This window comes from Plectropomus leopardus, chromosome 4, assembly GCF_026936395.1.
Source record: "Plectropomus leopardus strain MGB_pleo_1.0 chromosome 4, ASM2693639v1, whole genome shotgun sequence".
NCBI lineage: Eukaryota > Metazoa > Chordata > Actinopteri > Perciformes > Serranidae > Plectropomus > Plectropomus leopardus.
Window position 1 is genome coordinate 11,350,154 of NC_142179.1, and position 14,767 is coordinate 11,364,920.

At 39.8% G+C, this 14,767-nt stretch overlaps 1 protein-coding gene across 4 annotated transcripts in view; it reads left to right on the forward strand.

The window, feature by feature from the left end:
• Positions 1 to 14,767, forward strand: part of arl15a (ARF like GTPase 15a) — a 135,827-nt gene that overhangs the window by 67,788 nt on the left and 53,272 nt on the right. For all 4 annotated transcript variants that reach the window (XM_042487491.2, XM_088076538.1, XM_088076537.1 and 1 more), the window contains exon 4: positions 2,058 to 2,266. In XM_042487491.2, the coding sequence (XP_042343425.1) occupies positions 2,058 to 2,266 (209 nt within the window). The remainder of the gene's footprint in view (positions 1 to 2,057; positions 2,267 to 14,767) is intronic.

A 14,767-nucleotide genomic window follows, 5' to 3' on the forward strand; every position in this document is an offset into this window, starting at 1 on the left:
AGATATCTACATTCAGTACACGGTTTTGAAATTTATCGCCATTTTAAATGAGGGAATAAAAATACAACTTTTATTCAAAGTTATTTAAATTTTTTTTATCATAAAAGAAAAAAACAATTCACCTATCGTTGGCTTGTAATTTATACTTTCTTGCTCTTAGTCAAATTCAGTTGATTCCAAAAGTCCCAAGAGGAGCAAGATGTCCCAGCACTAAAGGAACATGAGTAACATGGAGGATGTGATGAGCATATCATGGTTTGTGGTGTTGAGTAAGTTTGTCAACATCAATGAAGAGAAGGTGGCAACAGAAGCTGTCATCTGGTAGTCATTCCTAACCTCACGAGAACCCTTTTTTGTCATGGACTTAAATGTAATATGACAAAGGAAAAAAGGTTGTGTATGTGTACTGTAGGTGTCCAGTTTGCGGGCAAGACATTAACCCATAACTTTTGACTGAAACTGTAACTGGGATTTAACATCCTCTTAGAAGATGCTTGTAATTTCAATGTAACTGCATGAGGCTGTTCGACACCTTCTCATCCCAAGACATCACATATTGCTGCTTTTTCAGTGGACTTCTGCGTCTACATATTACACTCTAGGCATCCTCCTGCATCTGATGTTGACATTACGGGATGCTGCAACAAAAGCACATGGTTATGTATAGGCAACACAAGAATATGGCAATCTATGTTGGGATGTCAACAAAAGCAGATGGTTAGGATTAGGTTACAAAGGCACAGAGGGTTAGGTTTAGGAAAGAACATCATGTGAACGCTAGGCCTGGTTTGTTGGACCCATGCACCGCCCCTCCTTCCTAATGTGAAAGGTGGCTTTTGGCATTGGTATCTTACACCGATATCACTGAAAAAGCGTCAATGTTTACCGACTTTGGTATGACCGGCTGGGCTGTTAGCAATGATCTTTTTGAATTGGAATACTTTTGAACTGAGGTATATTTGCATAGAAAGGGGGCAATTTTTTGCCAAATGTGTGCATACTTACCAGTTTAAAAATGTGCAAACAGCACAGGAGCTGCAAGACGCTATTTGCTTGGCAGCATGGTTAAGGGTGCATTTTAACCTTTGTGGGTTTTTGGGAATTACATGGTTTCTTTTTATCTAATTTGTGCAAGTTTGGCGGCTGCAAAAGCTGTGCAGTCCTTTTGTGAATCTCCTGTGATTCTTTTGTCTGATATTTGGATTGAAAAATGATATTCCCTGTTAGGTGTTCTTTTTAGACAGGGGTATGGTTGCTGAAAGTTGTAAATGGACTTTATGCCCTCAAATTATTCTGCTGAGGAAAAGTCATATGCAGTGAGCTCTTGCCACTAAGCTTTACTACTCAATGTTTTGCTACAAGTGAGAAATGGTTATTGGTTGACATCTAACAATCATAGGGAGCAGGTGGGATTTGGCCAGATCCTTAGCAAGTGCCCAATCTCTAAAGAAACTTTATGTAAATGTGGTTCCCTTACAAAAGCATTGCCTACACTGACATCAAGCCAAAGGACAAAATGGACACAACTCATTTATTGTACGTGTAGGTCTCGTGCTTAAATTACTTACACTAACAAATGCAGTTGCTGTGAACCAAACCATTGTGAATGGAAGTTCTTAAATCAGCACACAATAGGGGAACTATATGTCGTTCAATGTGAACTCAGTCAGTGTGGCCTTGAAAACATCAACTTCAACAACAACAACTTCATACCGCAAAGCTTAGTGGTTTTGGTTGTACCCAAATCAAGTGAGGTGGATGTTTGACCTTTAAAATTGGATGTATCATGATTCATTTTGCCTAAATGATTGAACATCATTATAAACTTTATAGCATTAATTACTTGATTTAAAAAAAACAAGACATATGCCATTGTTTTTGTACTGGAGCTATTTATATACTGACAATTATGAGATCAGAGATTATCAGAGATGAGATTATTTTTTAATGATGTACACCAGTCTACCACAGGAGTTGTTGGCATTTCTGCCCTGCATTTCATGACAATGACTACTCCTCTGAGTTGACACATTTAATGACATCACGTCCGTCCACAGGAGCTGACAACATCAAGAAATACTGGAGTCGTTACTACCAGGGGTCACAGGGTGTAGTCTTCGTATTGGACAGTGCCTCATCGGATGAGGACCTCGAGGCAGCACGTAATGAGCTCCACTCGGCCCTGCAGCACCCGCAGCTCTGCACACTGCCTTTCCTCATCCTCGCCAACCACCAGGACAAGCCTGCTGCAAGGACGCCAAATCAGGTAACCTAGCCCATTTTACTGTGCTAATTTTAATTTACTCCATTCCATGCATCTTTAACTGCAGTTAACTTCAGTTAATTCACAATTGAGAACTGCAGCTAATACAAAGCAGTTTTGCATTTATTAATTGTACACATTCAGACACATACCCACCAGTAATTAAGTATAAACATACACATGGATGGCTCTATCCATTTGCACTCTGTGTTCAACAGTTTATTGTGTTGTCAAAAGTGGGTGGTTTCCGAGCTGAGTCCTAACTACAGTGTGCATCATCATGACTTTTATAATATTGTCCATCTCATAATTTAATAGACTTTATGAATTCAGCACTTGATGCTACTCCAACTCTCTAGAGCTGCCTTGAGTTAGAGACACCCTATGAGTATAATGATACAGCCCCCAACATGTTACTGAGGGAAAGGGTGCTACCTGGGGACTCCACAGGTTTGCACAGATACTTGGAGGCTCATGAGGGTAATAACTGAAAAGCTAAGGCGCTGCTTGGGTACAATGGCCGGCCAAGTAGCATTTTGGTTTCAGACTTGTGTAATAGTCAGGGGCTGCCCATGATGACTATTACCTTAGAGCATAAGTTAGTTAGATCAGTTTGATTCAGTTCATTTTTTGTATTTCCATTGTGAAAAGTTGTGGATGGTACCTTTAGTATCTTTGCAACCATCCCCATTTTTCGTAACCCCTCTGCTTGGGGTATCTAGTTTATGGATGTGGTACTAAACAGTGGAACTAGAAACCCAGCAGTCCATTCTTTGGTCAGTGGCTGAGCCGTGGCTTGTTTAACAACTGTTCATTCCATGACAATACATAAGTAAACTCTAACTATAAAATATAATGTTGTTTTGTAGCCTCTCGCAGCAGCTGTTGACTGAGGAAAACAAAACAAAATGCTGTACCAATTGACTGCAACTTTTAAGGTGGAATGTTAACTTGTAATATTACTCTGTGAAGAGATGACGACGCGGATCCATCAACACACTTAAAATCTCATTATGATAACTTTAACCATCCATATGTTTTTATTGTCTCTCTTGGATGACATGCACTTTTAGTAATGATGGATCTTTGAGCATTGTAAAAATGTATATTAATTTCGACGGGGTTATGTGAACTGCATTTATCCTAATTCTCACCTCTGAGAAAAAACTGTGTCAGAGTTCAGTGTGCTCAGGCAGCAGTAAACCTCTGCTCTTGCCTGAAAAGGAGTCAATGCACAAACCTGCTATTTATAAATATCCCATTAAAAGAGACTCTCACTTCAGCCTGCAGCCTCGTTCTGTGGACAGAAAAATGGGGTGAAACACTCTCATGGTTTTGTGGGTTTTATCTAGCATCTATCACAACCATAATCTAGATCTGGCTGTCTGGAAAAATGTGTCAAGTTATTTGTCATAATTTGCATCTGTGGTACATTATTCAACAATCATCTGTTTCACGGGGTTAGAGAACAGGCAGGTCATGTGCTCCCAATATGCTTGCTTTTTATGCTTGCTTTTTATCCTTTATCCTTGTAAATGGTCCATGAAACAGCCTCTAAGCCCTGGAACACAGATCCCCTAAACCCCTCCCCCCTGTTGAAGTTTTAGATTGTGATGTTATTTGTTTGGCAGGTCAATGATTGTCTTTTTTTTTTAATATATATATATATATATATATGTGTATATTTGGGGCTTTTTTGGCCTTGAATGGATAGGACAGAGAGTAAGTGTGAAAGGGGGAAAGAGAGGGAATGACATGCAGCAAAGGGCTGAGGCTGGGGTCGAACCCCTGACCGCTGTGGCAAGGACTTGGCCTTAGTACATGGGGCGCCTGCTTTATCTCAGTTATTCCCAGTGTTTATCATTTAATCTTCAAAATATTTGATTGATTTGATTTGATTTCTGATTATCATAGCTCCAATTTCAATATGTCAAATGTTAGAGCTTCCCCATGAAAGTTGGAGATTCGAATCATCAGTTGGATACCCTCAGTTGACTGGGGTTGCTTCAAGTCGAGCAGTCTGGTGGTTTTTTTTCCCCGCTCCTTAGGTCAGCATGCAGTGCAGTGTACTTCTGGGGACAAATTGGTTCCCAGATTTTGCTGCAGAATGAGTGCTCTTGACTTTCATGCTATTCTTTAGGAGCTACAGAGCAGGAGAGAGGAGAAGCCCTCTGCTTAATAGTGGTGAATTTGCAGCTCACAGCAACTTAATATAGCCAACTTAGGATGGTACAGTCTCAGGCTATTTACATGAAAAACAAAATTAATTGTTGAATATTCATATTGAACAGACAAATCTGATTCGAGTGCCATAATTCTGAGTCAGGTACAGCCCTATACATGTCATTTGACAAGTAGCCTGTCTGATAGCTTTAAAAACTATATTAGCACTGAGTTCAATTCTTACTCCAGTTACATCCATTTTTTGTCTTTAGAGTTGCAGACTCTATATTGTGTTGGGCAGGTTTTGTGTTTCTAATCTTCTCTCTATGTAGACTGAGTAGGAAGCAATGTACTTCTCACTGAGCATCTTTCCAGGACAGGCCAACGCAGAGCCACATGATTACACATCTTTTGTTCCAGTCTGTTCCAGTCTTTTTTTTTCTGTTGTCTCGAGTAGCAGTTTGCCACCAACAGACAGGATGTAATAGTTAGAATATAGTAGAAATGTCATGTAGTAGTCATGGAGTAGTAGGTCATGTCACCACCTCCCCTCAGGACAGAATTAATCACTGCTTGTGGAGGCAGGAATGAAATACAGCAGAACTAGGGTAGTCTGTCCCACCTCTCTCTCTCGCTTTCTCTCTCTCTCTCTCTCTCTCTCTCTGTCCTCCTCTACACTAGCGGTGCTCTACCACTCTACCTCCCTCGCTGAAGGAGCCTCTCAAAGTAGGATCTTATGGATAGCATTCCCTGTGCAATGCTCACTCAAGTTTCAAAAACCTGAAACCTCACTTTCCTCTCTCTTCTCTCTCTCTCTCTCTCTCTCTCTGTCTTTCTGTCTGTCTCTCAAGCACACACACACACACACACACGCACACAACCACACACACACCATCTTTAGAGGCCTACTTAATGTTTCTGAAGGATAACAAAGATGGATTCCTGTAAAGAAGACCATCTGCATTTTCCAGACAAGACCACCGGTGTTGCTGCTCCTCAGTGATGTGAAATCTACAGTGGGAAATTGGAGAGAAAAGTTCTGTACCAGTTTCTGTTGTGAACAAACTGAATGCATTTGAGAAAAACTCAAATGACTCCACCTGAGTCAGTTTAACTTAGTTTAACTAATTCGTATGGATTGGTCACTTGAGCACATGCCACTATAGTCACGGAAACCCACTAATCCTATTGATATTTTAAATAGCAACTGCTTGCTTTAAGCCCGACAACAGTGCTCTCTCTGTTGGCGCTCATAACGTAGCCAATTAATCCAGTCCGTGAGCCGCCTGCACTCACCCACCAGTTGTAGCGTGATGTGTCCTCAGCTTCATTTGACCGGTCATTGCATCAGTCTCTGGAAGCATTGATGTTTTCTGAACTGTTTGCAAACACTGATGACACGTGAGACTGGCATGTTGCCTTAAGGTCTTTTTTGCATCGTGTTGGAAGGGTCATTTCAGTTCATAGTGAATGACTTACATAAAGTGAGTTCATCGGGGTTGCTGAGGAAGCTTTTTCTATGAGCTATATACAGTAGTTGGGCATATGGACATTTATGCATCGGGCTGGGGCATTGTCCATTGCCGGTGACTGTCAGTCATCGACCATTGAGCCTGACATGATGATTTAAAAGTCCCCCACAGCAAGACTGGGCGCCGGTTTGTGATGGCACTGATGGCATTCAATGCATGCTTAAAAAGTAACAATTCTGATGCCTCTACCAACTGTAGGCTTCCAGATGGATAAAATGTTACCATTTTTACCAAATGCATGCACACTTCGGAGAGCACCGCAGTACTCATTTTTAATTGTCTCTGCCCGTACATATTTAGCGTTATCTCAGAGCCTGACTGGGAAAGGTCACTCTCACTGTTGGAAGCTGCCTCTGTCTCACTCAGAAACACTCTGGGTTTTTGTCTGTTTGTAGAAGAGACCAGTGTGAAACCGAGGAACACTTACTCTGCAGCTAAATCTGGGGACCAAATTGTCCCAAGGAGTACACTGCACACTGAATCAAACAAATAAACAAACAAATAAACAAACAAAAAAAACTACAAACAAAAAAATGATGTGAAAGTTCTCGGTTGATTAAGGGGTCACTGACTGATGATTCAGCCCTAGTCATATGCAGAATCAGTAGACATCACCCAACCCCTTTATTCATTGTCAATTTAGCATTTTTGTATTTGTTTGTCTGCAGCATAAAAGTCTTTCTGTCACACATGCAAACTGTTGCAGTTTCTCATTTTGAATTGCGATAGACCTAATTTCAGTTTCCTCTATAAAATGGGTAACATCAGCAATAAAAATAATAATAATCATAAACTATTTATAATGCACTTTTTGAAACAGTGTTACAAAGTTGGATGCCGGATTCAAAACAATGCAGGATTTAAGCAGAATAAATTGGGCAATTTCAAGAAAAACAAAGAAACGACAACCCCAACAATAACATACATACTATTACTAAAGCAGACAATGTGAAGTTGGCAGCTAAGTGCCCAAAAGATTGCACTGAGGTATAAAGAAACAGAAGATTAGAAAAAAAAAGAATACAGCACCAGATGACAGTAATAAGACAATAACAATAAAGACATGTTGGAAATAAGCAGTGTGCCAAAATTAATGAAAGGCTTTATTGAACAGTGGTTTAAAAGATGTCTTGGATACTCATACTTGGCATGGTTTCTTAGTGTGAGTGAGTGTGTTTTTTCTTTATAATACATTTGTGTGTTTGAAGTTACATGGTCATTATGAGTGTGACATGCCTGTGTGTGCATATTATCATCTGACTCATGGCTGTGTCACTGAAGGAGCTTAGTGTTCAGTGACTCACGAGTAATCTGCTAAAATGAAACCAAATTTTAGAACCACTATGAAAGAAACCATTGACTTTACCTCCTTTACACCTTGTTTCTTTGCCTCAGCACTGTATGTCAGGCTCATGAAAACAGTAATAACCCTCGCTGGTTCTCATTAATAACAGTCTGGCTTCGGTTAATATCGAGTGTCAACTGTTAAAAATGAAATAGAAAAAAGGGTGGAAATAGTGAGCCCACTCAACCACTGGAGAGTGCAAGAGGGCAAACCCTCTATATGTTAACCAAACATTTGCTCAACATCTGCAGGGGTCTCTTCCTGGAGTTTATTTTCAGTTCTCCCCAGATTCCCGTGCTATCGCTTTTAGTTCCTTTTAAAGGAGCTTTCACCTCTTTTTGAGACTTTGCATCTTGAAAATTATATATTATCTTAAGAATGAAATAAGCTGAATATTATTTATACAGCATGCACATGCAAATGAAAATCATGGTTTGACCCTTAAAGATCAAACAGTTAGCTTATTAACAGGTACTTATTCATGCAAAGTGGTGCTTAAAGGTGCCCAAAATAGCTTTGTGTCTTTTGATTGAGTGATGTGATGATGGTAACTAAAATTAAGAGTTATTTTTTCCAAAACAATGAGAAAATTAGCATTTTTTCTCACACATTACTCTCCTGCAGAACCCCCCAAATGGCAGGAGAGATTTATAAGATTTGCTTGTCATAGTGATTTCGTAACAAAATTCAGAGGCAAGTTGTGTTTACTGATAAGTACTGTTTCTTACCCTAACCTGTGTGTGGTTTGTCTTCAGGAAGTTTGGGAATATTTATGTGTTTACATTACTTATTGATGAAGGTTGTCAAAATGCTCTAGTGTAGAACCGAGTTGCTTAATATTAAATGAAAGTTACACTAAAAGTACCAAGGTACATGTCAGAAACAGGTGGCAAACCACTCTTACTGGCCTTTGTGGTCCAGTAAAAGTGCAGTGTGTCTCCTCAGCTGAGGATAAAAGCACAATTAAAGATATGCCGCTTCCTATTTCCATTATTTTATCATCCTTGGGGTTGCTGGTTGCTGGAAGCATTGAAGCAAGACCTCAGAGTGAACCCGAGAAAGTGTCGGATTATGTACAGTGTGTCCAGCTGCACTTCTGAAAACACTTAACACATACACAAACACTCATTTATGTAGGTTATCTGGAGCACATGTGCTTGCATTGTGAATTACCTCTCTGTTGACCTTGTTGCATACCTGCTTCAGCAGATTTTTCTTGTATATAGTACACACCAGGGTTCAATCCTGGGAAACGGGATTTCCCGAGATACACATTCCAAACCATTTCCCTTTTTTTTCCTCCATGAAATATAATAAGAGGAAAACAGGAAAAACAACTTGCGTTCTAAACCAAATAGTCTAATGCAAACAAAATAAATGTCACTACAGAAATACGCAAGTCCTTTACGTCCTCCTGCATAGATGCAGTTCTGAGCAGGAAAACAAAACTCAGTTAATACTTATTAGCCACCCACACCCAACCCACGAACCGACACCTTTATGCATTATAGGAGCACAGTTTTCAGTGGCACAGTTTTCAGGACTGAGACAAGTAGAGTAGTAGTAGTACAGAGACAAGGAGTGGGCACTGCTGTGCTGTCCAAGATCAGTGTGTGTGTCTGTGTGTGTGTCTGTGTGTGTGTCTGTGTGTGTGTGCTTGAAAGAGAGAGACAGAAAGACAGGGAGAGAGAGAGAGACAAAGAGAGAGAGAGAAAGTGGGTGACAGAGAAGGTGGACTATTGCACACAAGGCTTCTGTAAGTAATTAATAACATACTCAGAATGTTGCTTTGTCAGTTTTTGAACGACCCGGGTCCCATGGGTTGTAGATCCGCCTGTGCATCACCAGGTTTGGAAGCCAAAGGTTATAGCATATTCCTACTTATTGTATTTACTTTCACTTGAAATACATATCCAGTGCATATTGACCATAGCTCAGGTTTCCTGAAAATTAAGTAATTTTTCCCAGGATAGTTTGCCTCTGCTACCAGGAAAGAAAAAAAAGAATCCCTAGTTAATACAGTGTGTGCTTCAATATTTCAAATTTTAAAATGTACAGTGAAGCACAAGTGATGTTTTTCTATCACCAGAAACCTTTTTAAAGTTCTAAGAAATTTAGTTAACATAGTTAATGTCATTTATCGGAGTCATCATTTTTAGCTTGTCCCACGTCACTACCAGACAAAGTGGCTATATCAGTCATACAGCCTTGTCTGTTTCCACAGGACCCAAAAAATCTCACATGCACATATATCCTTTAAAGGTTTCCTGTAAGACACTATATACCCATGCGGTATGTTATGTATCTTCATTATTTATTAGAATTTCCATTAGCTTTTTCCTAAGTAAACAAGCCCTACTAAGGGTCAGTGCACATTGCTTTGAGATGTTTTGGGCCACTGGAGCTACTTCAGTGAAACTTGTGTTTTATAGAAGCTTTACAATCATTAGGTCAACACCAGGTTAGAACAGTAACAGTGTAAAACTGCTGTGCATTTAAGAGAAGGTGAAAGATTCTTGACAATGGTAAGTTTGAACTGTAATAAATAGTATACTGAGGTGAAAGATAATATTACCTTGCAAAGTGGAACAAATCATCTCTCTGTATTCTAGGCTTTTACATTTTGCAGTTATGAAGTCATCTGAAAGTAGATTTTTCAATAGCTAACTACATTAGAGAGATGCAGGTAATAAAAATAAAGACAGATTTTTCTTTCCTGAGTAAAGGTTGTAATAATGTTTAAGATTACTGTAATCCGTAACACTTTGAAACTAACCTTTTCAACTTGAGTCATAACCTTTGATCCACCATAACAATTTGCTCCGGAAAACTCGGTCTGGTTACATCCTTAGTAATCCCTTTGAAATGTTTAAACGATTTAAGCATGTCTAAATGTTTATTAGACAGGTCACTCTAAATTGAAACAAGAAGTCATGCGTAAGGTTTTGTATATACCATATGTGATGCATGGATGTAACGCTGCAGGTCTTGCCACAGTCCTTCAATCCCCCGACTCAAGTATCTTTCACATGGGACTATGGCTTCGTGGAGACCCCCTAACATTTAGAACTGCCTTCAATCTCTCTGTTTAGTAGAATCACATGGACAGTTCTCATTAATTCAGGTGTTCAGAAAACGAACTTTGTATGGCTTCAACCTTATATAACCAGGTTTGACATCAGTTTTCTTGTGCTGCCCTTAGATGCTTTTCACAACCTATTTAACCTTTTAAAACTTGAGCTAATTGGTTTGATTTCTTTTAAAACTTGGGTAAAAATGCAATGGCTGAGGAAATGTCCCACAAATTGCAAGAAATTATCAAAAGGCATCACACAAAATGATATAATTTTTTCTAACATTCTGCACTTTTGGGGGTAATTTCTTTCTGTGTTTTTGTTTTTTGCTTTTTTTGTGTGCTTATTTTCAGGTAATTTTCTTGCCTTTTTTTGGGCCAGGTGTTGTTTAGTTGCTCACTCCCTTCTTGCTTGTTTTTATAGAACTCAAACCAGTTAACTCATGTTTGAAATGGTTGAATGTGACCACAAGTTAACAAATATTTATTGTTTTTATATTTAATATTTTAATTTTTTGCAGTGTTGTAAAAACCCTGCGATGCACAGCTCTCTAATTGAAGTTTACATCTGTAAATTGAAATGAAAAATCATCCAAATTGAATGCAGATATCATGAGATGAAAGAGGAAATTGAAGCTTTGTTGTTCAGAGCTTAGTCTACTCAGACAGAACTATTCTGAAGCACATTATTTGTTTTGACGCTTTGTTTCTTAATTTGTTTTGATATTTTTGTCATCTTGGGAACATCAAGCCTCAGCTGCCAGGATATGCTTTGAAGCTTTCTTCAGCAAATTTTGTTAAATATACCACAGGGAATTTGAAGGGATGTTGTTTGTAAATATGAAAGCCCATATTAATACATGGTGTATAATGTTACAGCCATGGATGGACGTCTGAAGAGAAGGCCCCGTAGTGTGTCCGTCACTGAGGGTCTGTATGTGATCTAGATTGCTAAATCAGATTACCCCACAGATAAATGAAATTATGTATTGTTGCAGAGATTTATTGGAAGATTTATTGGATTTTGCAAACGTCCTGCTTGCAGACCCCTGACGGTCTCTATCTGAACTCTGCAAACCTCAAAAGACAGCAGCTGCATTGCAGGTTCTTGCTTCTTGTGAAAGTTTGACTAGCACCACCCCTGAAACAAGCCCAAATTTAGTTGGTCTGAATTCTATTGGCAGCTCTTCTGGCGATGACACTGTACACAAATGACGTCTCCGTGTTGGCCTTCTTCTCACAGCAACCACTCTGTTGACAGAACAAGGTGGCTCATTTCCTTAAAACACACACAGACTTGCATTCGCTAGCGCTGTTTTCTGGGGCGCTCCTTGTTTACAGTGTCACTTTGGTGACTTAGGGTGTTTCTGGCACTGCTAGAGCGAGGGGTGAGAGAGGGTGGCGGCAGGGTAATACAGCTCAGCAGGCCTGTTAAGGCCTCACTGGGGCCCTCTGTGCTGCATGGTGCAAGTGTTTTTCAGGAGCTGGGTGGGTCTGGAGGAGGTAGAAGAAAATGTGGGACAAAATTCCTTGTTGACATCAATCTCCTGCCGTTGTGGGGCCCAAGGAAGCTGGGGAGGAGTGGAGGGGAGGTTGCCCTGTTGATATAACACCTCAACAAAGCAGGTCTGTTTGGATGGATGGGCCTAATGGACTGCGTCCACGAGGGGCTCTTGTTTTAGAAAATGCTGTCAGTGTTAGTAGGCAATGGTAGAGATCCTTTTGGTTCTTTTGGTGCTTGTGTCATCAGAGGAAGAGATAAAGGAAAGACTGAAACAGATGAAGAGTGCAAACAACAATCAAGTCAAGGGGTGAGTCACAGAGATGGGGAACATTTATAGACAGGGTTCCCGTGAAAAAGCCTTAAAAGGAATTTAATTTATGAATTCAAAACTAAGGCCTTAATTGGTATTAAGATGTCTTAAATCAATCTTTCAGAAGTCTTAGAAAAACAAAGACATGGGAAGTAGGATTTTAGAATTGTTTTTCTATTGAAGTTGCATTGTAAAATCTCAAAATAATTGTCAAAACACAATTTTCTACAATAATTTTCAAAATGTCTCTTGCATTAATGTCACCACATCAGGATAGTAGACACCAACCACACTCTAGGTCTGCGCTTTGAAAGTCTGAGACTCGCATCATCAGTTGAAGACCCTCAGTCAACTAAGATTCAAGTCCAGCAGTTGTTTTTTTTCCTGTGTGGTGTACTTCTGGGGATGTTTTGGTTCCCAGATTTTGCTGTGGAGTGAGTGCTCTCGACCTTCATGCTGCTCTGTGGAGCTGCAGACATGCAGGCAGCAGTACAGAGGGAGAGAGATACCTTACCGGTATTTGAAGGAAGCGGTTAATTTACAGATCACAGCAACTTATTATGAACAGTCTGGTTTTGTTTGGTCAAGGTCACATTCATCCTATTCTTGTGAAAACGATATCTCAAGAGCACCTTGAGATATTGTGATTTAAATTTTACAGAAACATTTACTGGGACTCAGTGATGAGTTGATTAGATTGTGGTGTTCAAAGGTCAAGGTCACTGTGACCCTGCATCTGCCTCATTTTTGTAAACGCAATATCTGAAGAAGGCCTTGAAGGAGTTTCCTCAAAATTGGCACAAATGTCTACTCAAGAATGAACTGATAAGAATCTGGTGGTCCAAGGTCAAGGTCACATGTTTTTGGCCATAACTCAGGAACCTTGGGTGTCCAACTTGAAACTTTAATCTATTAATTTTATCAGCGATCATTTAATAAAACGCAGATTCAGATAATTGGCAAAAGGCCAAATCTCTGCTACAATAATCAGCCAGGCCGCTAATCTGTGGACCTGTTTTAGGAACCCTGTATATAGAAAACGGAGGAGATTACAACAAAGATGGAGACCATCAAAATACTATGAAATGAGGAAAAAGGTGGAGGCTGCAGTATCTAACCTTGAGAACCACAATGACTATGCCCCTCCAAGACAGAAAACAGAAGCACTGAAACTTTTTGGTCAAAGTTCCCAAATGACTGAACAGGAAGAGCGCCCCCTCATACTCTTTCTCCCTCTTGCTTTCTCTTCTCACTCTTTCACACTCTCAGTCCCTCACTAACTCACACCACACACACTCAAACTCAATCCAGTCCCTGTATTCTTTAGTCCATTGTGAGGAAAACAGTGCCTGGTATGAATTGAAGCACATCTGTTTCCAGTGTACCAAAACTAAATCTGATGTTGCTTATGCACTGTGACAAAGTTACACCGCACAGAACAAGCAGCCATCAAATGCGTCATACACTTGTGGGACAGTTTCTGTGCTGCAGCAGGGACAATAATGAATGATGGTGTTGATTGTTAAATTGTGTTTTTAAACGTTGCTCCAGCTCTTGTTGTCTTAGTTTCCAGAAAATCAAGATGACTGCACCGAGAGGCAGATTAGAGACAGTGACAGATTTTCACCTCTTCACTAACTAGCATGCAGACAATCATTAATCATTAATTTGCCGTGTTTTGACAGAGACAGACAGGCAGACAGACACATACACTCACACACAGGCGGGTACATCGAGGCAGACGTTGTTTGATATGTTTTCTACCTTCAGCTGATCCCAGAAAGAATCATTTCCCCACTAAAAGAAATATTTTCTCTGGGCTGCTGTTGAAACAATCACAGGCCAAGTTAAGAGCATCTCCTCATTTGTTGTCAAGACAAAGATAAACAAGGCTTTCTACTACAGTAGATCAAGGGAAAAGCTTCTACTGTAAACCACTGTGGGGTTAAAAATGTGACCCCACAAACTCACTTGGAGTTTTGCCATGTGGGGGTGGAGGGTGGATATCTGAGCCAGTGATAGATGGAGGGAAGTTTACTACAGTTCATCTACAGATATTACTCACACTGTTTTGATACAACGCTGGTTGAAATCAGCAAAATATCCCTTTAACTTTAACTTGAAATCACCATTCAAGGACAGCTGGTGAATGTCAGTTGGTCTGAGTTTTGGTTTATGTTAATGGGTCATAGAGTGTGATCTGCTGTCATCAGGTGTTGTGGCCTTTTACATTCACTTTAACGCGCCTGCATCTATATTCACTTGTAACACTTACATACTGTGTGTATGAGTGTGTCAGAGAGAGGAGGGGGTGATAGACATCGTAAGAAAGCATTACACATGTCCTGAAATGCCAACTGATGAGTGATGAAGTGAGACTTTGCATCTGCACTGCATAGATGAAGCCACTGTTTGCCAGTTGCCTAGGATTTAACCCTTCATTTACATGTTCACTTAATTTTTTTCTTGGATGTTGTTTTCTAGTTTACACTCTTTTAGTCAGATTAAAGACACCCCCGTGTCTTTAATCTGCATTTATATATTCTCACAAACAATGCTATTATTTTTTATTCATAT